We start from the raw sequence: 27,999 nt of genomic DNA on the forward strand, positions 1-27,999 counted from the left end.
CACATTTGCTCCTGTCAATCAAAGATTTAATGCAAAATCTTATACTTTATTTTGAAAAATTTGAATAAGGGGAGCAATTTTTAAAAATCTGACTTTCTCAAGTGGCGGTTTTCTCCATCAGCATCCACGAAAAAAACAACAACATGAATACAAAACACAAAGCAGACATTTGAAGTACTGTAGATATACTGCCACACCACTTCTCATAACACTAACCACCACTCAACTGCTCTGATCCTTAATCATATAAAGAGCTAAAGTCCCACTGGGTCCATCTCTATTTCACTGACTTTATATATCCTGTGCAGTGGAGAAGTTTCTGTCATCTGCTACTGTACTGGCCAGTCCAGGCTCAGCACCATGCCGTTTAAACATAGAAACATTTGATTATTTTGTTTCATGTCCTGTCTACTGCACATTAAAGGCTTGGATTTTCTTCTGGTTGGGCCTCTGAACCTATGCTGCTAATGTTGCAATATCACTGTTGACTGATAACAGTGATAATAATCTGTTAGTTATGGACATGACTTTTAAGGAATGTGTCAGGTGCAGGTGTACGGTCAGCATGCATGTGCTTTTAAGTTAGATTAATCCTAAATGGGCTAACACCAGATTTTATCCCAGCAGATCATCTTTAGGCTCCAACAGCGATAGATGCATATGACATAAACATCCAACACAGTGACTGATCAATATTTAGAAAAGTTTTAATCAAACCTAAACTTGGACTTTGGATTCACGGCTCCACTTGTGGCAGTCCAAAGATTCCACCGATACACATGATTACAGCGTGTTTCTCAAGAGGGAGCACTCCTAATCTAGATATCTGAAAGATTCACTTTTAACTCCAACCCAGTCACCCATATAGTCTCCCGTTGACTTTAGGGGGCGTGTCAGCCTCACACAGGCCATGTGTTGGCTAGTTGGTCATGTGACAACGACCTTAAAAAAAAAAGAAAGAAAAAGGAAAATGCCAGTGTTTGATCACATCACCGGGAAATATGAAAGAAAATATATCTGCACTAAACAGTGGGTATTTTCACATTTAATATTATGATGTCCTCTAATATTTTTTGCTTTCACTGCATGGTCATCTGGAGGCAGTTAATACAAAATGTTAATATTCCTCTGACGGCTTAGCCTACTTTGTGGTACTCAGCGCGGGCTTTTTGGCGAGCTTATTTTATACTTAATAGTATTTTATCCTCCATTACATCACCGCGATCCTCCTACAATGTTTTATATGGCAGGCTGACTTTGTTTTTGCACATCACAGCACTCTGGTGAAATAAAAGGGCTTTTTGTTGTTTGCATAAAAAGCCTTTAAAAAAAAAAAGTAAGGACATTTAATGAGTGTGCTGTTAATATGAGCAGTTTCTGTGGCTTTCACTTTCACTGAGCGATAAATAGCAGGATAACAGGAATCAGTTTTCTCAAAACAACCACTGGGTTGCTCTCAGGAAGTACTGTATGAATATTAATATGGATGCGAATGCTCAGTGAGGATGCCCAGCGCTTGAACCAGCACAGCGCGCTGACATCTGCGCATTTTTTGTTTTGACGGTTTTTTTTTCTTCTTCTTTCTGTTCATCCCCGCATTTGTGAGCGTGTTTCTTTTGCGGATGATTTTGAAAGAAACACAGACACAAGGATGATGTCGGCTGGGGAGCATTTTAACGTCGCATTGAATTGCATATTGGTTTTCAATAAGATCTCGCACCGGCCAGTCTACAGCGATCCTCGGTAGTACAGTGCGCCGTTTATCCCCCTAAAAATGGAAGACCTTTCACGTCAAGAAAAGGCGTCAGTCCGGTGATCGGCGTCTGAATATCTAATTTTTTATTTCCACGTCAATTGACACATCTGGGAAAGGATTCATTTCCCTTCCCTTCTGTTTACCAAGACAGCTGTGTCATCAACAACCGGCGTGGTTTTGTTGTTGTCTGATTTTTTTACGAGTCTGGGCAACTGGTTTGGGCGATCGGCACAGTCTACCTCTGCGCCAGCCGTAGACTCTACAGCTATCAAGGTAGGTATCACACCTTCATTTGTGTTTTGTTTTTGCTGCATAAATCACAAAATCGTTTAGCCCACGTAGAGAGCTGTCGTGGTTATGGTGGTTATGGTCTGCCTTATTAGCAAATGAAAACATGGTATATTGCGGAGGGACGTCGGGCATTTTTACGCGTAAATTTCACCAGAGTGCACGGGTGACAGCGAGCCGCCGTGTGTTCACTAGCCAAATTGTTCAACCTTGAAGCCTCGCGGCTCGCGTCATTCAATGCGAGGCCCGTATTTTAGCCCCAAACGTAAAAGATCCGTGCAGATATCGCCACATCGCCACGCAGTAACAACCCACAGCTCGTGTACAGTCGTGACATCCCCGTATAAATATTTCACCAGAAAACAAGCCCGCATCAGCTGACTATTGATGCTGAAGCATGCACGGCGCTGTTAATCAAAATATCTACAGCACAGCGGTGACAGGGGCGGCAGTGTTTGGCGTCTTAATCTGCATGGCCCTGATGGGAAACATCTGCATGTTTACGGATTATACGAGTCCGTAAATGCAGCACGGTTGTGTGTTTTTGAGTGTGCGTTCGTGCGTGCGTGTGTGAACGGGCGGTAATACTCTGATTGTGAGTATAGGGGTGACGTGTGTGTGTGTATGTGTGCGTTTGTTTGTGCGCATCCAGGTGAGGATGTGTTGGCGCGTCTTGGAGGTGCGGGAGAGAGAGGCAGGCGTCTGGATGGAGGGAGCCACATCACTAGATTTCTTTCTCTTTTCTAAAGGGAAAGCCATCTGGTGATTAATACTCGATCAACTGCCGCAGTGTTCTTCCTTAGATCCTCCATAAGACGATTCAAAAGCGTCGAGAAGTTGTGAATTGAACGCAAAATTAAGGCTAGTCAGCAATGTCTCCCCCCCTCAACCCATACCCCATACCCCACCCGCCTTCCGGGCGTGACAGCCTCTAAACAGCCTCTGAACAGCACTCCTGCTGAGAGATTTCTTCGTCACAGTCCACCCTAAAAAGAAGAAGAAAGGCAAGAAAACACAAAAAACCCCAAAAAACAACTTGTAATTAGACTGCTTCAAAATATTACAGATAGGAAGCTATGTTGGAAGAAAATGGAATATCCATACAGTTTATTGTAGGTATTAACTGCCTGCCACAAAACAAATAAAAGCATTTAAAAAGGACAAAGCAGTCCCAACATGAATAATGAAGGCCTCCCCTTTGAATGTGCAATTAATGTAATCATTTGCCTTTAAAGATGCTGGACCAGCAAGACTGAATACTTCACTGCTTGAAACTGAGACTGACACTATTTACTAGCCAGTCCCAGTTGACCTTGGAGCTTAATAAGACCAAAATCTTCCTATACGTTCATTTAAATCTAGCTTAGGTTAACAGATGCACATAATCAGGGTCAGTTATGTGAGCATCTCTTGTGCAGTTTGGCTTAACCACTCCTAGCTACAGAGTGGATCGGGGTTGGGTGAGAGCAGCTGTGACTTTGGGGTCATTGAGTGCAGGCTATGAGCTACGCATGCTGTGCAGTGTGTTTTGCATGCAGAAGAAAACCGGTGCTCAGACCACCTGTCACTGACTGCCGGGCTCACCTAGTGATCTCAAAATGTGATTGTAGCGAAATGTGATTAAAAACAGGAAGTGGCAGCTCTGCGTTGCGGGCCGCAGTCATTTTATTGTGGTATTAAAAGCAGGAAGTGGTGGGAATTAAATAGAGTGGGTTTCATTTCATGCCCTTCAATCCCAGAGAGGTTTATCCCACTAAATTAATATTTAGAGCTTTTAAAAAATACATGAAATATAGCAAAAGACTTGAAGAAGAAATGAAATTGAGCGGAGGTTATTGTTGTTATTTACTAACGGAAATAATTTAAAAAAGGAAGTCCCAAGTGTTTTTGATGAGGAAAGAAAGATTCTGACTGCATTTGAGCTTCTTTCCATCAAGAGGATGGAAATGCTCAGCTGCTCTAGCCCGCTGTGTGCATCATGTCTGATTTAAAAACGAATGAGAAATTACTGGATCCAGTGAGGATGAGGGATGGCCTATGCGTGGCCACAGAGGAGAGGGGACTAATAGGAAAGAAACACAGAGAGTGAGGGGACTGATGGATGAGAGACAGACTTGGCAGATGCTGACATTTTAAGCCCATTTCTCTGGTGGAGTAGATACCCGTGTCTACATGAGCACTAATGGTTGTTTTTTTTTTTAAACTGAAGCACCAAAACAGATTGTTTCCCTAGAGTTTGAATATTAGCATGCTGTTAAAAGTAATACTATAGTGTAATGTGGGCAATGTTAGCATACAGTGCTATTTTTAAGGAAGAACATGAGACATATGGAATCAGAAATGACCACGATTTCCTCTGTTACAGACTGTGATCAATGTGAGTGACTGCAGACAGTTAAAAAAGTGCATTTTGATCAACTCTTCCTCTTTATTTGGTGTATATTTAGTTCACATCTTTTCAGTGGGTTTCCCGGGTGAAGTCTGGCCACATTTGTACCTCTGTCGCTCATCTTCACGTCCCCCCGTATATGTTCAACAAATGTAATGCTTGCAAAAGTGATGAAAAACCAAAAGAATACTACAGCTGAACATCATTTTTTTTCTCAAACGGCAGCAACATATGATGTTGATCCATGTTTAACTCATTTTTAAAGGTAAGCTAGTGAAATAATGCTACACATTCACGTGTTCCTGCTTCTCAAACAGGTAGATTTTCAGCTTCTGTTTGTAAAATCTAACAGTAAAATTATGGTTTACACACATTTTAAAAAACCTTTTGGTCAAACTAAGATTTTTGCAGTGTTGTATCAGTTTAAATCCATGTTATTAATTGTTACTGCCCATGCTCCTTTCTAAAATGACAGCATATCCTCTTTGTATTTTTACTGGCACTCCTGTGTCAGTTTATATTTGATGGGAATCTTTAACAAAGGGAGATTCAGATGCTTTGAGGAAAGTTTGTGATATTCTCTTGAGTCTTGTGTTGTGGATATGCTAGAGGAGAGCTGTGGGTTTAAAAGAAAAGTCATTAAGGCTTTATATGCTTATAAATCAGGAATCTTTAAGGACGTATTTCTTTTTTGTCACATTGAAAAAATTCTGGTTTATAAACATATGACCCCGTGATGAGGCTGATATTCTGTTTTTGTGTCACATAACTGATAATACGACAGTTATCAGTTGTTAATGTAGCGTAATTCTGGCCATAATGTCGCGCTGACCTTGCTAAATAATGAGAACTCTAAGAGACTGATTAAAAAATGTTCACAGCTGAAAGAGCAGAGGATATCCTGTGATAGGCCCTCATAAGAATGTCTACACATCCCATAGGACACCACAAAAGGACCAGTCTGGGCCTTATTTTTCTGCTAAGGTTTATTCCCCTTGTTTGTCGAAACTCAGACAGGAAGGCTAATGTTTAAACTTGGAAAAAAGTCACAAAGTCAATGCAACATTTTCATTTCCAGGTCCATATTTCTACTCTTAGATCTGGATTCCCTTTAAGCTAGCTTTGTCCTGATTGGCTGCCCCTTTTAAACAGACAGTTCAGAGCAGAAGGGAGTGGGACTTTGGTGCTTACAGCCAGAACCGTGTGCCTTAGATGGGATATCCCCTCTCTCTGACTTCTTGTAGAATAGAAAGTGTGTAGAGCTGTCTCAAGCCCGAGCTTGTGCCTCACCGGGATAACAAACACCGACATATGCTGATCTCATTATTTCAAACTTTGGCCATGTTTATTGTGATTTCCCCCGATGTAAAAGTATATGTTTATAGAAAAGAAGGAAACAGAAAACAGATCCACTTTAATCTAAAGCTGTATAAAAATTTAATAAAATAAAAATTTACCAGGCTTCCTGGTTCAGTTTTAAACCAGTATATCACCAGTGCCCGTCAAACCTTAACACTAAAGCCTTTGCTTGTAGATCAGACTCACTTTTTCATGTAGCTATTTTAAGCAGACACAGTGTATAGGAGTACATATAGGGCTAAAGGTAAAGGTCTCTAGCGGCTTCTTGATTAAAGGGCATGCCATTTACAAACCATGTCCTGGATACAAACCCAGACCTGAACATTGTTCGATGACTGCCCCCCTTTGTCTTCTGCTTTTCCTCCCCTTTTACTCCAAGACTACACAGAAATAAAAGAACCCTAAATTGATTCTCATTAAGCTTCTTCTTCTTCATCTTCATCCCCCACTATAAATTCTTTCCTTTTTTTTCTCAGTAGAGAAGACTGAAATACTGGCCACTCTTCTTTTCTGTGTTGCTCTAAATAGAGGTTCTGAAAAGCAAAACAAAAACACAGCAAAATATAATAGAATAATAGGCAGACCCTGCACGCACTGAGGGACGAGGTGGGGCTATTATTTTGCGCTACAAATGACTCCTCGGTGCTTTATCTGGGACGTCCCTCTGCGTCCACTTTGTTGGATGCTGTTGCTTTGTGACTCTTCACATTAAAAGCTCATAGACGTCTGTCCCTTGTCTGACCGGAGGATGACTGAATGTATATGGGCAAATTAACCAATGAAAATTTAAATTAAATGCCCCATTTAAATGCTTTTTTTCTGGATTGTGAGTATCTTAGAGCATCCACTTTCACTGCAGTGTGTAGTCAAGAGTAATGATGTGTGGTAATGATTTCCTTGAGGCAACTCATCTTTGTTCATTTCCCCTCTGTTTTCTTCTCATTAAACCTTTCAAAGTCATTCGCATGGTACCATGCAAAATAAATAAAGTTAGAAGCCAGCAGTCACTCCTCTCTTGTTGGCGCCAGGCTCAAGCCACGTTAATCACCAGCCGCCTGTGTGCATCTGTGTCTTTGCAGCATCATAAATAAATGCAAACAAAATGCAGATGTTTTCATCAAAACATAAGTTTACACATTTGCACATTTTTATGAGCCATTCAAATTTTTTTATTTTTTTATTTTAATCATTATTATTATTTGGCAAGAAGCTGTTAGCAAAGTCATTTCAGGGTCATTATGTTGGAACAGTAATTGGCAAAATCTGAAATTACAGGAGGGACACGATGCAGCTTTTCTTTTCTTTTTTGTTGTTGAAATTATACATGTTTAGGCATGCATAAATGGACCAAAGTGGTCCATAGTGTTATATTAATGTCCCCGGTCTCATTAATGTTTTACATTTATGCTAAAGACCTTCAAGAGACCTTCATTAATGTTTGCTAAACGATTAGGAGGCAGAAACGTGTTAGTTGTGTGATGCAAACAATCAAAAGCGTATCATGTTCCGCAAATATTGCTCCTCCACATGTCGCTGTATTGTGTGAGTGAGTGGGTCTCAAACTGATGGGGAGACATGATGGTCTTAGGAGTGTCTCACAGTGATAATTTATTGTCTGTGACATTGCCAAAGGTCATCGTAAACCAGCAAAAACTGAGAGCACAGCAGTGTTGGAAATTGGCGATCGCACATTCAGAAATGTAAATTCTAATTGTAGTGTAACTTAAATATGCTTTTTAAATGTCAGAGCAATTTTGCCTTGTCCTGTTAAAAAAAGAGAAAAGACTGCTGCTGCTCAGCTACTTGGCAGCAAAAGGAACTCCAGCTAATTGCACACAAAAAATATGCTGGGGGGTCCCACAAGCAATATGAGTTGTTGGGATTGGGGAAGGGATTCTGAATCATGCAGGTTATTTTATCTTTGCCCCAATCTGGGCCGTTTTCTTTTGAGAAATAATTCATTTTTTAAAAGTCAGTATTTTAAACCCTGTAACGAGTTTAAACGCTTGAGCATTTTAGTTCAAAATCCAGCTGGCACTTTTTCAGCTCGCCACATTTTCTCGCAGTCTTTTGAGCATTATTGCGCAAGAGAGCAAGACGTACAGCAGGTACATCAAAAGCGGACGCAGAGGATGTTAATCACACTCCTGTTTTTTGGACACGTATCTCACAATCATCTTGTTATAAGTGACTTTTTTTTTTCCATCTGCCTTTTCTGGCCATGTGTCCAACGCGACCACAACGCGAGTACAGCGTATGAAAGCACTGCCTCCATCGGGCCCCCTGCAGTGTGTAATCTGCCATCACCTGCCATTTGCCCCAGTTAAGGCCTTTTCATTTCATCACTGTCAGTACAGTGAGCAGCAGGAATGACAAGAATAGGAATTGCTCAAGTGAGACCCCCCTGCTGAAAGCCTGCCAATCATACCTGTATGGACGACACACCTGTACCACCTCTCTTTCATTTCAGTTTGCACGGCTTTGAAAAGCTCTCAGACATACTTGACCTGATTCAACACCTTTAAAAAGTCCCTGTTGCGATTTTATTCACCTTATACAAAGACAGAAAAGAGCTGGCAGTTAAGTGTGTGTGTGTGTTTTTCTTTCTTTTCTTTTTTTTTTTTTTTTTACCAGCTATTAACATCATGTAAAGTTTGTCATGTCTTAATGTGTTACAAAACCCTCTTGTCGTGAGTTACTGTCCTGCTCTTGAACACTATGGGGTGCATAACATGGTCCCTAAGAGATATGATTTGTTTGTAATGAGATCGATGAGTGGGAGAGCTGTGTGTGTGTGGGCATGTGTGTGCTTATCCTGTACAGCCTACACTATGACTCGCTTATCGGGGGATGTTGAGCACGAAGAGTAGGCTGATTCAAATGTTGGAAGACCACTTGTGGCCTACCTGGCTTTGCTAATCACACCAACGCTGCCGTTGCTTCATCTGTCAATCAAACGAAGGTCGGTCTGACATGCAGGTTTTTTGTTTTTCCAGTATGACTAACTGGGGGAGAGTTCTGATGCTTTCTTGTGTGTGGCGATGTTTTGATTTGATTTTTGAATAGAGGTCACCTCAGTCCTCATGCTTGTTTTTTATTCTTCTGCAGCTATCTCTGGACATTGTTCTCTAGCCAGAGGCAAAAAATTTTTCTTTGTTTTTTTTTTTTTGCTTGTTTGAATGCGTTAGCTCTGGGAAGATGTGAGTCAAGCCCATGAACTGCTGTGAGGCAAATCATATGTGTAGCTTTTAGTGATGTTCAGCTGATCCTTTTTTGCTTTGGGCTATTTGAGTTTGCTTAATTGTTGCTGAATAGTTTATAAGGTTTGTCATGTTTGGGGAAGGGACACCCACAGAGCTGCAGATTATTTTGGTTTTGGCTGTTATAAAATACATAAAACATGCAAAGGGATATAATTTACTGAAAAACAGGCCTTTCTACCTAACAGAGAAAGGCAAGATGCTCAAAACTGAGCATCTTGAGTTTTATCTACTTGGATATTTTCACGATAATTTTGTAAACTAGATATCTAAATATATGACTTTAAGCTGAAGAAACTAACAGGAAGACAATATTGCAGGGTAATCCACATCCGAAAATGAGTCAGATCTTGGGTAGAGAAGGATGCTGGCTCAGTGAAGCGTGTGCAGCTGCGGAGTGGAGCTCTTCCCCTCATGCACAAGTGGAAGCATTAAGGAGTTTTTTTTCTTCCCTCTTCCACAGTTCTTACTCTTGTCCCTGCGGCGCTATATCTCACAGGCTGGGTTTCAACAGCCAGATGAAAAGACAAACAAAACAGAGACTACATTTTTCTATATGATGTGAATTCCCTCGTTTTTTTGTTAATGCAATCTTCGAAAGCCAGACTAACTTAAAGGGACCCTGCTCGGTTTTTAAATTGTAGCACATCTAGTGGCGGCACTCGTCAGCGTCCACATGCCGCTGCCGGAGAAAAGTCTGCTCTGAATCTTATCTCTGCGGTATGAGTTGATATTCCCACAACCCTTTATGCATGTGATAGAACAACAAGCTGCAGACCGAAGGAAAATCTGCCCAGTGTTGTGTAAATGCTTGCGAATGTGCAAGCTGTTAAGTGTTCATGTATGCTAAGTGCAGTGGGTCACCTTGGTTACTGCAGATTCCAGCAGAAGATGATGAAGGCAAGGGCGAGCTGAGGTGGGAGCTGGAGATTGGGAGGTCATTGGCTCGCTGCCTCTTTTTGACCAGAAAGACATCGTTTGCAGCGACATTATTTCCATTGTTTTTGCAATTATTTTATTATTGACCAGCTGTGACTGGTCATGTTTTCTATCCACGATCCGTGTGTTGTTTGCTCTAACAATAGTGGATTTATTTCTTGGGCGAATAGGTGCATACATTGAGCATCTCTGAACGTTTGTTGTGGCTCAGGGCTGTATCCTGAGGAATCAGGGAAGCGCTTTTTGTGGGATATTTTTGGTAGCGCTCCATGAAAGATTTAGTGGTCACTCAGTTTGAACAACGCTGAGGAGGAGAACCCAAAGTGTGCGAAGTGCCCGTTCACATACTTTTAAGTGAGTGTACATGTGTCTTCTGTGTGTTTAATGTTTTGAAGCAATGACTTTGTCATTAAGGGTTTTGGAGGGTTTTTTGATTTTTTTACATCCCAGTTTTTCCTGATAGCTGCTTTGCAGTTCTTTCATGCCCAAAACATGAGAAAGACATCTCGAACGTTTCTCTATCTCTTATGCACCAGCCTTCCATCCTTGTCCTGAAATGATACATCTTCCTCCTCCTCCTCCTCCTCCTCCTCCACCTCCTCCTCCTCCTGTCCATTCTCATCATCCACAGGCATCTCACTGCACAATGCAATATTGTAGAGAATTTAGCACACAACAGCAATGCACGAAGGGAAGCCGAAGGCACGCTTGAACCCCCGTAACCCTCAGATGAAAGTAGTGACTGTGGTTTGAGAGAATTCTTCCCATCACACACACACCGCACACAAACGTAAATTTGTGAGTCACACAATGCACAGGCTCACACATTCACAGGTTTTACTTTAAGTGATTGTTTTGGTTTGAGGAAGGGTTACATTGATTTGTTTTTGTGCACGGGCCCACAAAGCAATAGGTGTCAATTGGAGTGTTTTCTGGCCTGCAGGTTAGCTGGCCAGAGTGTAAAGGGTCTTTGATTTTAAAGGCAGAAATATCTTTAAGTGTTTAAGAGCCGAAGTCAGGTCCTACACAGCGGGCGGTTGACTGAACCTGACATTAAACAAGTTTAACCCCGATTCTGGAGAAACAACACGTGCAAAGTATTTCTTGAGCTGATCATGAATCATTTATCAGTGCTCCAAATGGACATCTTCTCCTTCTGATCCCAAAACAGCAGAATTTATGAATGTGACATTGTTCCCGCGTTCAGATGCGTTAAAGGTGGACAGCTTGTCATAAATTATTAAAGGATTTGACTCACCAAATGTTTAGGACAGCATTTCCCACTGCAAGTTCAGTTTCTGTAAACAGAAAGTGTGAGAAAAATCTGGCCATTAATATATTTGCAAGCATGTTTGTACTTGCAAAAAGGCAACTTTTCGACAACTGACCAGTGCTCGTCGCTCTGCCACGCGCCGTCTCTGCGTCGCGTTAACTTTTTATATTTTTCTGCTGAAATTAACCAAATTTAACAAAATATTTTGAGAGTTCTTTCATGGGAAGATCCAAAAACCTGCTAAAAAACCTTGCTATATTAGACTAGCACAAAGACTGGAAGTGGGAAAACAGCAAGCCTTACTATGCTAAAAAAAAAAATGCCTGCCAGCACCTCTAAACACACTATATAAATAAATGTGATATAGTGTGTTAAGTAGTGATCTTCAGAGGAAGTGGCTGGGGAATTTTGTTATCTTTGGACACAGCTCAGGTTTGCTTTTCCCCCCACTTTCTGTCTTTTGAGCTCCGATAACCAAAGTAAACTGGCTTGTGGCTTTACCTTGCAGACATTAGATTTGTATCTGATCTCACTCTCTAAGCATTTTATAGTGCTCTAAAAATATGTGCAGTGATATGATTTGGTGGATTAATTTGTTAAATCCCTTTTCCTCTGCTTTGCAGGGAGTTTATAAAAATTGTTTAAACTTATAATAACCTTTAAATGATCATGTAGTAGTCCCCCCCCCCATAATAATGTATTTAGTGCCCTAGTGCTATGCGGAAGCTCTCGTATCATGCTGTAATATGTTTACTATAAATGAGTGTTTCATTCGATTGTTAAAAAGCATCTCTTCACCAGATGTTACCTTGTTAAGGAAAGTGCTCAACACAAGTCATCATTTACATTTGACATTAAATGAGCCTTGACTCTATCAGATTTAGATTTCCTGCATAATAAGAAACTGAATAGATTTCTGTGCCTGGAGTTAAGTATTTCAGACTGAAGCAAATCATAGACATAAAAACAGCTGATATGGTTTGGGCTGAAAGAAGTAATGAGCTGTTTCACCCAATAATGTGTATCCAGCCAATGTGAAAGTTGGCGTTTAACTGTAAAAACATTTGTGATGGCTATTTGAGAAGAAGGAGGTGGGATTTCACATCCCTCCTACTTTGGTGTTTAATTCTTTACAGTATTTAGTATATCAGCTGGTATGTATATTCTCACCTTAAGTATTTTTTATTAATCTTTGTCTCATTGAAAAAGAAAATGGTTCAAATCTGGCTTGATAGGATTTAAAATACTAAGCGTTATCATTTGAGTGTATTTGCCTGGATTAATATTAGCCCCTGTATAGCTCAGTACAGATACTACTAAGATACATACTGTGCTATTTAAGAAACATGTGATATTTATTGATCCTGAGAGAGTCGGGTACAAATGAAGCTGCAGTGAAGTTTAACCCTGGGATCATCCTGTATGATGAGGCTGACGTCCTGCTTTGTGAATATTCAGCGGCTAAGGAAGAGATGCTGACAGTGTTGCTAGGAGACCACACACAGCGACTAGTGTGAGAGGCTTGATTTCACCTCCCTCCCCCATTCTTGTCGTCTGGCTGCCTTTCACTGTTTTTTTTTTTATCCTCTCTCCCTTCCACTTGCCTCCATTTGCACATTCCCTCTGCTCCCATGCTCCCTGTCTCTATCTTCCCCTCCGTCAGTCTGTCTGGGCAGTACGTTTCCCGCCTAATCATATTCGTCTTCTTCCCCGTGTTGCTATATCAGTGATTCTCTATTTTGTTGGTTTCCCCCATTTTTCACCGTGCCCCCTCCTCTCTCTCTCTCCATTTCCCGCTGCCTCTGTCTCTCCTCCTCTCCTAGCTGTGTGTGTTTCAGGCTGCTCATTCTTCCACTGAACGTTTTGCTCCATCCTCATGCACTGCTTCCTCACCGCCTCTCTCTTCTTCTCCTCCTCTCCTCTGTTTGTTTCTCAGGCTTTGCTGTCCAGCTCAGGTGCTGAGATACCATACAGATGTGGGCTGGAATGGCTTTGGTATTCAGGAGAAACCAAACAAAGTGAAGGATATGTATAGTGCACTGTTTCCTAAATATCTGATAAAGTGAGCCAAAAATATGGTGTTGAGAAAATCCTGACCCCCCCCCCCCCTCCCTGATTTCCTTACCTATTGTCACAGATTGATTATTGAATTATTTGCTACAACGTGTTAGCAACATGTTAACTATCCAGCCTCTGCAAACGCAAACATACATGTTTTGTAGAAATTTTTCACTTTTATCGAGGCCACGCCAGTGTGATGATGTGTCTGTCCACTCTGCAGTCCTGCTGTCTCACTCACAGCGAGGTAAAACAACACTGCTGGACCGCTTGCTGAGGTGGAGACTGGAGGGCAGAGGGCTGCAGCACAAAGCCTTCCAGTGCTGTGAATCCAGTAGCAGCTATAGAAGGAAAGGTTTTCGACATGAGATACCACAAAATGTACACCCAGAGTGAATCCCCTGACTGCATAATGTTTCACTCATAACTTTTGTTACGCTCATAAATCACACTGTAAATGTTTTACACTGTCATATTTTACATAGGTGATTATGATGTGCCTCGATAAATTCCCGCTTCTCTATAGTAGTCATATTGGCGGAGCTTTTTCAGTTACTGCTATACACACAGAGGGTGTTTGAAGGGTGTTATGGGGGCCTTGAATATGTGTGTGTGTGAGTATGTGTGTGTGATGTTTGCTTATGTGCATGAATGAGTAGTTTGCAGCATTGCATGCAGATTGAGTTACGTGAATCATGGCTCCATCTGCCTCCTGGTTTTAATGAGGAATTCAAGCGACTCCTGACCCTACAGATGCTCCTGAAACAACTTCCTAAACGCTCTCAGTTTATTTGGGTTAGAAAGTGACTCTGGGGATTAATAACAGGCACCCTATATGAGCGTATTGCATGCTTGTAAAAACAATATTTTGCAGCCTGGTCTGATGACACAAACCTGCCTGTAGATATATAAGATGCTGGACTCTCGGTTCTTTTAGCTTGGCTAATTGTACACCAACCCACAGGGTGTAATGTGACAATTGTGGGGCTGCCTACTCAGCTGCCAGATCCTAGAAACCAAAATCAAAGCTCCATTTAACAAAAGCCCAACCTACAGTCACAGCTCCCTAACCTAATTAACATTGAGTCAGCAAACACGGCAGCAGCAGCGGTCGAGGTTGTGGTCAGAGCTGTGGGGTACAAGAATAGCAGTAGCCACGCTGACACACTCGATGACACACTGGGCTGTGACAAAAGAATCACACACAGGTACACAGATCAACATGCCACCTGGCCCAGGTGACAGCGCCTGCTGCTCTCACTGTGTGCTTTTTCTCTTTATAGTAAGACATAGCCGAGCTACTGCACTGGCAGTGAAAATGGTGTGCAGACGATGGTAAACTGCTTAAGTTATCGAAAATATCTACAGAATTAGGAAAACAACAGCACAGCTGGAAAGTGTCAATATATACTTTTTGATGTATTTTCATGCTGTGTGAAGCATCATAGGACCTTAATTGTAAATCGGGTCTCATTAAACTGGATTCGCATGTGTTCCACCACATTTGATTCATATGGCTTGTTTCCCCCCGTTTTCTGCTTTGTGAGAATATCTGATAATGCGGACCATTAAAATTACTCACCAGCTACACTGCAAACAAGCTTAGCTTAATAATGCATGTCATGTAAAGTGGCTGATTCAATTTAGTTCCCCAGCAAAGCTGTTTAACTCATGCTGATGCCAGGGGCACCGACGATACCACTTGAGTGTCTACCATCAAAACACATTCAATTTCTATTTATGGTGGAAAAACACTAGCATCGTGCATCAGCTGACATCTGCTCTTTTCTTAGCCAATTGCGCTGCACACTCACGTTCTCCAACATGAAAACACTGTTGGACTCCCAGATATCTGCCCCACAACAAGCCTGACTTCACATGGAGGGAGCGTGAGTAGGAAGCTGTGCATGCACTACATATGACAAACCGCATTACTTTCTGGCTAGTAGACAGGCTTAGATAGGCCATCCCAGGGCCTGCAGCCAAAGATGCTCTGCAGCTGATTTACCATGCTTACTCAAATATTCATAACTGGATAATGAAAGTATAAATAGTTTTCATGTGATACACTAGAGGCAGGGGTAAACAAAGCTGCAACCTCCATCATCATCATCATCATGCATCACCGTGTCTTCGCTATGACGGCTGCCAGGTAGAGTAATGGGAAGGATTGTTCACTATGACACAGTGAGCGTGATAAGCAATGACTCCCTTACAACTTTTGCCAGTAATTTGGAGTTGATTATTTATGTTGCCGCATGAACAAAGTAATCACTGTCAATCTTGTCGTCTGCATGCAGGCTGGAAAGTTATTAAACTTGTTTTTTTTGGGGTTTTTTTTTTTAAATGATTAATGAGCTCCTGTTTTCTCTTGTCTAAAGGAGGGCTGCCTGTGACATACATCGCCATCCCCTGAGTCCTCTTCTATACCATGAGCTCTGGCTCTGCCCAGGATGTGGCAGTCGAGCATTTCCTGCGTGACATAGAGAGGCGAAGCAAGCGGCTACACTGCGCTGTGATAGGCTGCGAGGAGGAGCGATCCCACAGCGACATGAACCTGCTGTATCGTAAGAGCCGGTTGGACTGGAGGCAGAGAGACCAAGAGGGAAGTAAAAAGAGGTGAGTGGATTACAATAGGGTTCAGTTCAGTGGAAATATAAGCCTCTTATCCAGTGTGAACGAGTTTAATTTTCAAAATCTTAATTCCAGCCACTGTTCGTGAAGTCAGAAGGGTTCACCTGGAAGTGAATCTCATAGATTTGCATAGCGGCAGGTCATGATGAAGTTAATACGGTCTTTAGATGAGATAAATTAGTAGAGCTGAATTGCACAAGGCAAAAACGGGCCAAAAGCACACATAGAAATGAGAAAACTGAGTTATTGCGTAATTTCTGAATGCATACACTACAGTGTTAAGGTACATGGATATGAAATCAAATGGTTTTTGGCAGTAACATGTTATATAAATCTGGGCCATTCACTCTTTCACTGTTTTTTTAAGAAGCAAGTGTGAGGATTTATAGGTGGACTAATGTACATTTCACGCACACGCCCCCTTCAAATTCTGCAGGCCTGCAGCTTTTCAGAAGCAAAAGAGTAAACAAGGAATAAAGAAAAAAGATTTTAGAAAAAATTAATAAATTTAAATGAGTGATTTTTCTTAAGTACATAATTCTGCACATGGACGTCATGGCAAAGATGGACACATTCACCGTGATGTCACCAATTAAATCTGAAGCCTCAGGTAACGCTGGTTACTGACTGGGACTTTTGCTTTTTTTTCTCTTTTTTTTACAGTGAATTAAAAAACGAGTTACAAAATTGACAGATAGAATAGAGTAGGCTATGTTTTCTTTGAATGTTTGATTTAAAATATGGTTTCAAATCAACTATTGAGACCACAAATTCACAAGCAAAGTGCTGAAAGCGTCGCAAAATAGTGTTGCTTCCCATAGACTTTAACCCAGTCACAGTTCCTTTTGTAAACAGAGCACTGAACGCCTGCTGACTATAAGAAAGAATACAAGTTTAACTCTTTATCCTGCTAGGAATAACCCTTAAAGCTCTTTTCTGAACGGAGAGGATTCTGTCATATTTCAGGCCTGCTTACAGAACAAAATGAATCAGACATTAGTGAGGGCATCAAATGTTGTCTTTATGGCGGGTAAGCGTTAAGGCACTTTTGTGTTGGTTTCATGATTGAGACGTGCAGGATAGGTAGATCTTTTATTTTCACACTATGAGGTTACTGAATACTTCTTCTGCAGCTGCTTGATTTCACTGTAGCATTGAGGACTTGCTGCTAAACACTGTGCAGTGTGTGTTCAAGGCTATAACTTGTGCACCAGTAGAACACAGTTAGCTGCTGATGCATCACCTCCAGACTCTTTCTTTTTTTTAAAAACAATCTTCCAGCAGAAAAGCAATCATAGTAAATCACAGCACAGAAGTGCGATGTCAACGATATTTAAAGTCCCACATAATTCTGTGATTTTTCAGCCCAGTATAATTTGTTTATTTTTGCAGGACTATCAGAATTAAGATCAGATTTGTATTTAGATACAGGAAGAAAGAAGAGAATCAAACCCCCAAACAAGCAAATTAATTCAAGCACTCTTCAAAAGGGTCAAAACAGACCTAACGTCATCACACTCACGTGACAGCATTGTGCTGAAAAGCCTGTGAGTGAGTGATCTTGTGTATCTGAGCATGTGGTTTGGGGGCAGAAGGAAGGATGTGCTGTTCAAATGTGAGTCACCTATAACTAACCGAATTCAGCATGGGGTTCGGGCTATTTGTGCTCGAGAGGAGAAGGAGAGCATCAAAGACAACAATTCAAGTTTGTTTAGATGTGCCATCCATTGCTTTATGACTCACGGCGGTAATTGGAGGCCCTCGTGTTGGCAGCAGAGATCAACGCCATGGCAGCATCAAGCCAGTGAAGGTGTAGGGCAGCAAGTAGGACAACGGGACACGATGAGTGATGAAAGCAGAGCCGAGTGGGGCCAGAGGAGCAGAGGTGGAAGCGGGACATGACCGGTGATAATTACGAACAGGACAGGGTCAGGGATAAAACTGCACAGGGACAAAAGGGGTGAAAACCGAACGGACTTAAGGGAGGACAGCAACTGCAGACCTGGCTGGAGAGAGAAGGAGACGGAAAGAGTGGAGGGATAAAGGAAGCTGTGCACTGACAGACAGTTTAACATCCCGAGGCTCCCAGTAGAGAAATCACACGAAGTGCAGGCGGCTGTGGAGATGCAAATGGTAAATAGGTGAATTTTAATATGAGTTTTAAAAATAGAGACAGTTCCTTATGGCACAAGGCATGAACAATTCCCAGTCGTGACAACTGTAAATAGTTTTAATAAATTCTTGTGCTGATTTGGAAGTGTTAGTGGTCTGGTAGAGGGAAAGCCTGGCAACTCATAGGACGAGAGGTGGGGTACACTGAACAGGTTGACAGTTGTCGGTTAAAGATATTTAAAGGTTGCTCTGAATAGACAACTCATTCATTTCTCTCAAAAACCCCCCACTTTGTTGTGTCTGTCAGCACGGCCTCATGATAGTAGAAAAACTTAAAAAACATAAAAGAAGAGGTGACTGTCTACAGTGACACGCACAGACAGAGACAGCTGTTGTCATCTTGTGGAAAATTCAAAGACATTATTCACTATGTGGTTATTTAATGTCACGGAAGGAAGGCATGTTTTATCCTTTAGTTCCTTTAGGGGCATTTAAAACTCTCACATGCTAGTAAACAGCCCTGTAATAATATCATTAAGAGAATCAATACACAACGACTGCCTTTGATTGCTTTGGTTAAACCATAAGGCACTTTCACTTTTTGTATCATTTTCTTCTGGTGACAGAAGAAGAATCGGATCACTTTGAAACCACACTGGTGACAACCCATAACTTAAGGCAATCAATTAAAGTGTCGCATACTGTGTCAGATATGTCACTGAGGTCCAACAGAATGAGGACAGACACACGCTTAGAGTTCAGCATTAACCCCTGACTTTAACAACAGACGACTTGACTGCTCTGATTTGCCTTCGAATCAGATTTGATGTTCTCAAAAATAACATTCTTTCAGGTCTGATTTAGGTGTTTAAACATAACCCGCTCTTAAACCTTGCCTCCAAGTGAAAAGGTGAATTAGAAACAGGACTATATGCTGCTACAGGGGTAGGATGATATGAACTGGATTTCTCCAGCGAACGCTTTATCGCCACAGTTATCGAAGCTTTTGGGAATATCTTGCATTCTGAGAAGGAGATGGAGGTAGTATTCAAGAGTCTGTTCTACCAAAGGTGTGGTTCAAAGGGCGAAGCAGATGACATCACCTTCTTCTTCTTTCTAGTGCTTGCTGGGATCAAGACATTAAATTTATCTGCTGGCAATCATACCATTAAGAAAAAGCAAGACAGAGGATGTTATTACAGCATAAAGATTGTTTATGGAAATTGTTTTGACCAATATTTCTGTTAGTCTTGTATTCATGATTAAAAAAAATCCCATTTGCACAGGAATCATATTGTGCCTTTAATTAACAAGAGCTCATTGTCCTGAAATGGCAAGCTTCATCTCATTCTCCAGTACAGATTTTCATTTAGTGAGGTTTAGAAGTGATGAAAGGCAGATTTTGTAACCTTTAGACAGAGCCGGGCTAAGAGTTTCTCCCTCTTTATAGTAAGATAAGCTAACCAGCTGCTGGCTGTAGCTTCATTTCTAAAATGCAGATATGAAGGTGGTATCGATCTCATTTAGCTCCCGCAGATTATGAGCTTAATGCGAAGCAGCAAGGAAGGTAAAGCAAATATAGAAGTGGGAGTCCTGATACTTTGTGAACCGCTGAGTCTGGTCTCATTTTGAAACTGTTGGAAGCTCATTCCTTTAGATGGAAATAAGAAAAAACACACAGACTTCAGTCAAAAAGAGCAGCTCAGCCTCTGTTCTGGGCTTAATTTGGCCCTGTTGTATCTGTGTCGATTGTGAAGAGTCACTAGCATGTCTCTGCAGGCATTCAAGGATACAAAGATACATGTACAATGCACTCTGTTCCTCTAACACACTTATATAAACACACACTGCCTCACACATGAAGAAGGAAAACAGAACCCTCTCTTTTCTCTACGAGCAGCCTCATTGCATTTTCTGCTGCTTGAAATGTTGAATGCAAATCGAAAGCCCCATTTGTCTCCTGTGCTTCACAGGGATTGCAACTGAACTAAAAGAAAGCGCTACAAGGCCCATAGTTATATGTCACAATTAACTACTAGGCTGAATAATTTACAGTACTGTGCAAAAGTCTCAAGTGCATCCCCCTCCCACACACACAGTTCTTTATGTTTTGCTTCCAAGGAGCCAGAATTTCTTGTCATTTTGTTATTTCTTTAAGTGGTCTTGACCAATAGTTCTCCTGACTTTCTCACAGTCTTCCAAAGTTGTTTTTTGGACATTTTCTCCCTCTGTTTTTCTGTCCATTCCTTGTACCTGACCATTTTCAGAGGGATGTTTCCATTTGTCTTTTTTAAGGTCTGTGTTAAGTCCTTTAACATGGACCTGCGGATCATTCAAGTATAAAAAGCTACTTAACCTAAGACATAAACCAAAGATTTGTCTGCACATGACATACAACTGTGGAATGAACCTATTTTAAATTGGGTCTTTAGGCACTTTGTTACTACCAGCCTGTTGCAGAAACACATAGCTTGTTCCCATTTCTTTAGCTGAATGTGTGAAAAATGTCAAATATAACACATTTCGGCTTAAAATAGCATTTTTTGCACCACAAGTTGTTTCCCGAAGAGTTAATCACTGAAAGCCTGGCGCATCTTGGCATGGTGTGGTAAAAAACATGGTATGTTTTTGAGGAAACTAGACAAGTGGATGACAAAAGAAGAGTGGCAGACCTGAAAATCTTCTATGGCACTCAGTATTTGAAAGTCATGTCTCTAAAAAATAGAACAAATCCAGCAAAGACCTGACACAGCACCTGAGAGATACAGTACATCTGGCCCTTCAGTGGATCCATCTACTGTTCACTGAAACTGTTCACTGAAACAATCTGGAGTGGTCTCCGTGGAATGGTGGCTGTCAAGAAGCAATTTTTAAGGAAAGGAAACAGGAAACAAGGAGAAAAGGCTGAGATATTGGACACACGACTGAAATTGTGTGACTGAAATATTGCATATTGGATATGCATTCATATTTAGTCATTTTTGGTTCATATTGTTTTTAAAATGTACAGAGTTGGTCAGGAGAGTCTACAGTCATTTGTAAAACATAGTGGAAGCACTGTCTTGGTTTGGAGCTGCCAGTGGTGCTGGAGATGCAGTCAAAAGAGCCATGTTGTTGCAGATTGAGATTCACCATACAATGCGTTCTGGAAAGCATCTGATTACGAGGAGCTTCATTTTTTGGTATGAGAGTAATAATAAATTGCCAGTGCAATAAAAGCACATCTGAAAGAAAAAAAACACACAGTGGCACACAATCAGTCTTGGATTATCCTTCACAGAGCTGGACCTCTACACTATTGAAGCAGTGTGGGAACAATTGGTGGGATCAAAACAAAGGGCAGCCAACATCCAAAAAGAGCTTTGAATGTCCTACGAGAAGCCTGGAGAACTATTCTCGTAGACTACTTGAAGAAATGTCAAGAAAGCTTTTGCCTATTTACATTTTACGTAGCAAAATATGGAGGAATGAGAGGTGCAACATCAGACATTTAGACCAAATATGAATATAACCTTCTAAATATGCTCCTTGTTTTTTTTTGTGTGTGTGTTTTTCTTCTGTGACATTAGACACACAAAATTCTATCACACGTGTGAATGTTTTTTCCTAGTGTCAGTGCTGTGGTTTTGCTCATGATGTTATTGACTAAAGCAAATAAATTTACTTCGATCTCAGTTGGCCAAAGACTTATCTCGTGTTTCTCAGAAGAAGAAGATGACTGAGACAGCTTTGCTTTTTACAATGTAACTAGTGTTTTGTGTGAAGATGTGCTCTTCAGGCTCGATCACAGACTGCTGAAAAATACTTGAATCCTGTTGTGCTAACTGTATAAGAGACATATTGTGTGTGTGTGTTTGTTTTTTTTTACATGCCCTGCAAATATGTAAGTTACCCCAAAGAAAAAAATACTATTCCAGCTACTGCCCACTTTAGTGAAATGCTGCTGTATTCTGTCAGATTTTGTTTTCTTTGTCAGTTTCATTTTTTTGCTGCAGTAGCTTGTGTCATTGATGATTTCAAAGAGCAAGTATCAAACACCAGAAAATCACAACTGTTCCCATGGTAACAGATGAAATGCTTCTAGTGATCCTGAGAGCAGAAAACAGATGTAGGTTGAATATATAAACATATTTAAAAAAAAGAGAGAGATGAGTGAAAAAAAAAATTAAGGGAATTCCAGTAGCAGAGTGCACACGAGTACCTTGCTTATGACAAGGCAATTGGTTTCTAATTGAATGTGTCTGAAGGGTAAGCACACATTGAGGAATACAGAAAGGTAAAGGAGCCTCCAGGGTGTTTTTCTCAGCAGCAGACGCCCTGCAGGCATTTCTTTATTGCAAAGACGATGTCTGTAGACCAAAGAGAGAGTGAGGAAAAGGGGAGGTCAGTATAAGGAGTACTACATGACTGTTTTACACCTCTCTATGATTTCTTCATGCTACAGTATTTTTCCTCCATTAACACTTTCTTGACCCGGTTCCTTGATTCTAGCTCCACGCAAAATGACCCCTCAGCTACTGTTGGCAAAGTCAGAGACCTGGCTTCTTTCCGACGGCACTTCCGAATGGGTTTCATGACCATGCCTGCCTCCCAGGACCTGTCCCCTCACTCCTGTGCCTCTGCCATGGCGCCGCGCTCGCAGTCCTGCCACGCTGTCGGAGCCGGAGATACAAGTCTAGAGAATGGAGATTACTCAGACACCCAATCTCAACACGGCGGCCGCTGCCCTCCAGCCAAACCCAAACGCCACCCCAGTACTCGCCTGAGCTCCTCGTCTGCTGACAGCAGAGGACCTCCTTCTGAGACACCACCTCCGCCTCCACCCACTCACTCCCAGGCAAAACACTCAGAGAAAAAGAATGGTAGGAAATGTGTTTTCAGGTGCATATTTTACAGAGAAAATTATGTGTTCTTTTGAAATTGCTTTCTTTTTTTTTGTTCCCTGCAGCCATGAAGAAGTCTGACTCTGGAGAGATTGGAACAAAGAAGGTGCCTCCTTTAAAGCCCAAGAGAAGTCCCAGCACCCAGCTTTCCTTTGACCCTCTTCCTTCACGTGTGCCTCCTTCTGCCACATCAATGCCCTTTCAGGCATCAGACTCTCAGATTCAGACAGGAGATGGGGATGATGAGCCAGTCTATATAGAAATGGTGGGCCAAGTGTTCACCAGAGACAGTCAGACGGCCACACCCCACCCTGTAACCCCTGTGGCCACAACACCGGACTCTGACTCAGACCAGAGTGAGGCAATCTATGAGGAGATGAAATATCCAATGCAGGAGGACAGGGAGTCCCACAGACACCTCCCTCCCAAACACGAGAAACTGAAAACCTCTAAACACTTTCATGTGACACCTTCTTCTGCCAGCAGCTCCTCTTCGCTGCCACGCCCATCTTCTTCTTCCCCTTCCTATTCCAAACCTAAAGCTACTGTATCAATCTCCCATTCATCTCCTCTGCCTGCCTCTGCATCCTCCACCCCAGTGCCCCAGGTCCTCTCTGCCAGCCCCCACACGCCACGAGCTCCTACACCCTATCTGCTGCAAGGGAATAAATCGGAGCAAGAATCAAACACAAAGATCCCGGCGCCTTTCCCCAATCTTCTACAGCACCGGCCCCCGCTGCTCGCCTTCCCTCAGCCTGCAGCAGCCTCCAGTGGGGTCGGGGTGCAGAACAAGTCATCTGCTTCCACTAAAATGGGAACTCAGACATCAAGCGCAACAACACAAGCGAGCACCTCTTCCTCGGCCTCTTCTAATATTCCTGTATCCCTGTCGGGCTCCAAGGAATCATCAGGAGGCAGTGCAGCGCAGCAGGACAAGCACAGCAGAGACGCCCAGTTAGGCCCAGCTCCTGGACTGAGAGCCAGGAGTCATTCCACGCCCCTGCCTCCTTCCTCTAAATCCACCTCCCCCTTTTCCCATCACCATCATCACCCTCACCATCGCCCCTCACACTACCATCACTATCGGAAGCCAGAAAGAGGAGATTCTCCTGTGCCGACCAAGAGCAGCTCCCAGGCTTCTAACCAGGCCACAGTCCAGACACAAACCTCAAGTACAGGCAAGGAGGGCAAGTCAGTTAGCTTCCTCCTGAAGTCTGACAAAGGTGAGAAGGATAAGGACAGGGAAAAGGACAGAGACAGGGACCGAGACAGAGAAAGGGATAGGGGTAGAGGAGACAGGGACAAGGAAAGAGAGAGAGACAAGGACAGAGATAGAGACAGGGATAGAGATAAGGATAAGGAAAAGGACAGGGAAAGAGACAGAGACAGAGAAAGGGATCGTGATAGGGATGGAGGTCCACACTCTTTACAGTTGGACATCACTACCAGCACGAGCAGCCAAACGCCTCAAAGCAGCACCAGCTCAACCCCCACGCCATTATCCTCATCCCAGCGTCCTCACTCTCGCCCACACCTCCGTTCTCACACGCCTCACGGCCTTCCAGCGTACAAGCCGCCCTCCTCGGACAGCCCCTTGCTATGGACCTACCCCTCCGGTGGCTTCAGGAGGCCCCCGGCTTATGAGAGCTTGAGAGGCAGCTCTCAGACACCATCTCTGCAGCAGCCCTCGAGTCTTACTGGTATTGGTGAAGGTGCGTTCAAGAGCAATGGAGGGTCTGCATCCCTTCAGTCTAAAGTTGGCTTCATGCCTTGGGACAGCAGTGCCAGTTTATCCGCCGATGACGGGTCTTACTGGCCTATGCAGAGGAAATTGTCCTTCAGTCACGGCAGCAGAGAGACAGAGAGTAAGTCAGAGGTTGCTTTTTTATTACAAAGTGCAAATGCCATTAAAAATAAGGTTCTATTAATCCTGTATTCTTTTCCTTTCCCTCTTTCAGAGGATGAAGGCCGGGCATGGAACGGTAGTGCTGATGCCCTGTTAAGGACGGACAAGGAAGAGCTTGGAATAGGGTCTCGGGGAGGCCATTCAGGCATCCCAGTCCACTTCAGTGGGTCCACAAGCAGGGCTCTTGGACACAGTGAGTCACTGGCCGGTGTTGACAGCAGCCTAGGATTCAGAGCTCTGCCCAGGGTAGGGCTGCCTCTTCCCTGCCAGACCTTTCCTGCCTGTCGCAACGGAGGTAGGGAGGCACCCTGGGTTGTTTTTTGTTTTTTTTAAAAGCTTATATTTTAATTGAATTTAGTTATAAGGTCTAAACATTTAATATATTGTAATTTATATAATAGGTAAGCCCCTTATTAAAAGGATATTAACAATTGTGACCTGTCACATTTCTGGATTCGACTGCATCCTTTCTATGACATTTTGCGGTAACTTTGTCTTGGAATGTGCGAACAAATACTCCTGTTTTTATCTTATTTTGGTACCATTCGAAAAGACAATAATTGCTGAATCAGGAATAAACACCAAAATAATTAATTTTTGGTAAGTAGACAGTAACTGTTTAGTACCTTAAATAATGAGCAATGAGTTTGTGTCGCAGATCAAAAGTCTAGCCACATAACATAGCTCTGTGTGCTGAAATGAAGTTCTATCCATCTGCTCCCATTACCAGGCACACAATGTAATGTTTGTTTCCTTACAGAAGTGGGGCGGCTGGGTCGCTCCTCCTCTGCTGCTGGAGTGAGACAGGTGGGTGGAGGAGACGTTCAGAGACAGAGCAGTCTACCAGCACGAGAAGCCTTGAATCAGGTGAATGCACTGTATTATATTCACCAAGCCTTAAAACTACAGTTTCTTTTACCGTCATCCCAGGTAGATTTGAGAGTGAACATTAATATTGTTCTCATTATTACTTCCCCTACTGCTAGAGACACAGCTCCTGCAGATCTATTTTTAGCTGGTAGATATGCCCACTGAGCAGAATAAGGTTCTGGCCTGCCTCAAAAAAAAAAAAAAAGAGAAAGGTATATGACGTAGGTTAGTACTCAATCAGTAAATCAGAGGCCTTTGCGGGTTAGAGAACATGCTGTACTCTGTTTTGAGAGGTGAACTGCAGTCTTCTAGCAGCACATTTCACCCGGTTTCTGGCTCCATAGCAAGTGCTGACGCAGTTTGAGTGTGCTGCAGAGACTGTCTGCATGTGTCTGGTTGACCCTCCCTCAAACTGTAATAGATGCAGCAGGACTGCATCCTGGTGGCTGTCTGCAGGAACTGCAGTTCTTTTTTTCCTACATGTGTGAGGACCAGCTGTTACTGGTAACACCACTGCAGTAATCATGTAGGTTTATAAATGAAAATATTATCATGTGATAAATGACTAGATGAAAGCACTAACTTGACTTTTAACCCTTTTGCGTTCAGCTGCATAGTTTGGCCCAGCCTCAAGTACCCTGCAGTCCCAGCAGTCCCAGTGGTCCCGGTGTGTCACGGCAGCAGCAGCAGCAGCTTCAGCTACACCAGCAGCAGCTGCAGTTAAAGCAGCAGCTTCAGCAGCTTCAGCAACAGCACCACCTGCAGCTGCAGTTCCAACAGCTCGCCCAGTTGGCACAGGGACAACCTGTTGTCAGTGGGGTCACCACCCCATCCACATCGCAGACCCAGAGAGACGGCAAGTTGCTGGAAGTCATCGAGCGTAAGCGCTGCCTGTGCAAAGAAATCAAGGCACACAGGCGTCCTGACAAAAGCTTGTGCAAGCAGGACAGCATGCCCATCCTCCCTAGCTGGAGACGGACACCTGAACCTCGTAAAACTGGCACACCTCCCTGCCAGAGGCCACAGGCCGTTGTGTGGGACACGGCTATCTGACGTGGAAGTCAGGCCAGCGAGTACAGCACTAGAAGAGATGAGCTGAAGATGGCAGAATTATGAATGAGAGTAAAAATGGATATAGAAACTAGAAAATTCTTTAAATGGCTTTGGTGATGTAATTACCACCAGGGAATGGGAGACTATGGACCAAGAAGAAAACCCTTGATAGCATTTTTATTGTGCGATAAACTGATCTGTGAACAGTAACTGATGAAGGGTACTGGAGACTCTGAACCCATCTGGGGAAAAAACAAACAAAAAAAAAAATGCTGATTAAGAGGTGAAGAATAAGAAGTATTACAATCAAACTACATGAATTTCTTACAAATTGGATTTGTATCTGCTCTGTATTATGTAGTACACTATGTAAATGTGTTCTAATTGCTAATGTTTTTTGCCACAAAACACCAGTATTATTGCTACAAAAGGAAGACGCCAACTAACTAATAATTAGCGGGTTGTTTTCTGAAGTCGGTGTTGCCAAATTTCTTCCTGACTACTTGATACATAAATTGTGTATTTTCGCCAACAAGCAGGTGTCCAACACGCTTAAAAACTACTCTGTGGATGAGAAAAGGCAAGACTCATAGATAAGTTGCTGAAGTGTTTCTTGAAATTGTGAATGTATATGAGATGTCTTGGTATCAATAGATTGTCATTGTGGATGCAAATAATCATCACTGAGGAGTAAAAGCTACCTACTGTATCTGTTTGCATATTTGTAATGTAAATCTATTTACTTTCTCAACGTTTCTGCAATTTTATAGCAATATCCTCCCGACGCTGGAGCAACATAATTAAAACTTGTGTCAACTAGCCTACAATACATATCTAAGACTTGAAGAAGTCATATTTACTGTGTCATTCTCTGCATGTCACGATAGACATACAGTATTGTAAAAAAAACAACAACAAAAACAAACAAAAAAATCCCAACTAAAATAAAAAAATTAGTGTAGAGATGATCATGGCAAACTTTTACATACAGCAAATCTTCACTATGATAACGTGTGGTTGTATAAAAAGCTGAATATGTTGTTTGGGGGGAGTGGGGGGGGGGGGGGGTCCTCATTAGGAAAAAAATTAATAAATAAATAGGTGACAGATGGCACATGCTGTGCAGTCCAGCCAAATATAGATACAGATCAATGGTACAAAAAAAATTTCATCGCTCATGCTTATCCACAGTTGCACATTAGTGATTGTTCCACCACAC

At 42.3% G+C, this 27,999-nt stretch overlaps 1 protein-coding gene across 8 annotated transcripts; it reads left to right on the top strand.

Annotated features, from left to right (window-relative positions):
- Window positions 1–942: 942 nt before the first annotated feature.
- On the top strand, window positions 943–27,831 carry nyap1 (neuronal tyrosine phosphorylated phosphoinositide-3-kinase adaptor 1). Of its 8 annotated transcripts, none has more exons than XM_085288723.1 (8): window positions 1,482–2,029; window positions 13,201–15,211; window positions 15,704–15,941; window positions 22,560–22,930; window positions 23,017–24,816; window positions 24,910–25,152; window positions 25,618–25,724; window positions 26,337–27,831. In XM_085288723.1, the coding sequence occupies exons 3-8, from the start codon at window positions 15,754–15,756 to the stop codon at window positions 26,778–26,780; spliced, it is 3,153 nt and encodes a 1,050-aa protein (XP_085144849.1). In that variant the 5' UTR covers window positions 1,482–2,029; window positions 13,201–15,211; window positions 15,704–15,753; the 3' UTR covers window positions 26,781–27,831. The 8 variants fall into 8 exon arrangements, with proteins under 8 accessions (XP_085144852.1, XP_085144847.1, XP_085144849.1 ...); XM_085288722.1 differs by having other exon boundaries at window positions 13,201–13,703; window positions 15,116–15,941; XM_085288720.1 differs by having other exon boundaries at window positions 13,201–13,326; window positions 13,546–15,941.
- Window positions 27,832–27,999: the final 168 nt, after the last annotated feature.

Source organism: Mchenga conophoros, linkage group LG10, assembly GCF_057382185.1.
Source record: "Mchenga conophoros isolate Kocher_MC1m ecotype Shallow Benthic linkage group LG10, M_conophoros_male_GT1.1, whole genome shotgun sequence".
Taxonomy (NCBI): Eukaryota; Metazoa; Chordata; class Actinopteri; order Cichliformes; family Cichlidae; genus Mchenga; species Mchenga conophoros.

What these genes read in the sequence shown, in the direction of transcription:
- nyap1 (XM_085288726.1), top strand. Translation starts at nt 15,754, where the DNA reads ATGAGCTCTGGCTCTGCCCAGGATGTGGCAGTCGAGCATTTCCTGCGT. An exon ending in CAAGAGGGAAGTAAAAAGAG is followed by an intron (nt 15,942 to 22,559) that starts GTGAGTGGATTA and finishes CCTTGATTCTAG; the next exon opens with CTCCACGCAAAATGACCCCT. An exon ending in CGGCAGCAGAGAGACAGAGA is followed by an intron (nt 24,817 to 24,909) that starts GTAAGTCAGAGG and finishes TCCCTCTTTCAG; the next exon opens with AGGATGAAGGCCGGGCATGG.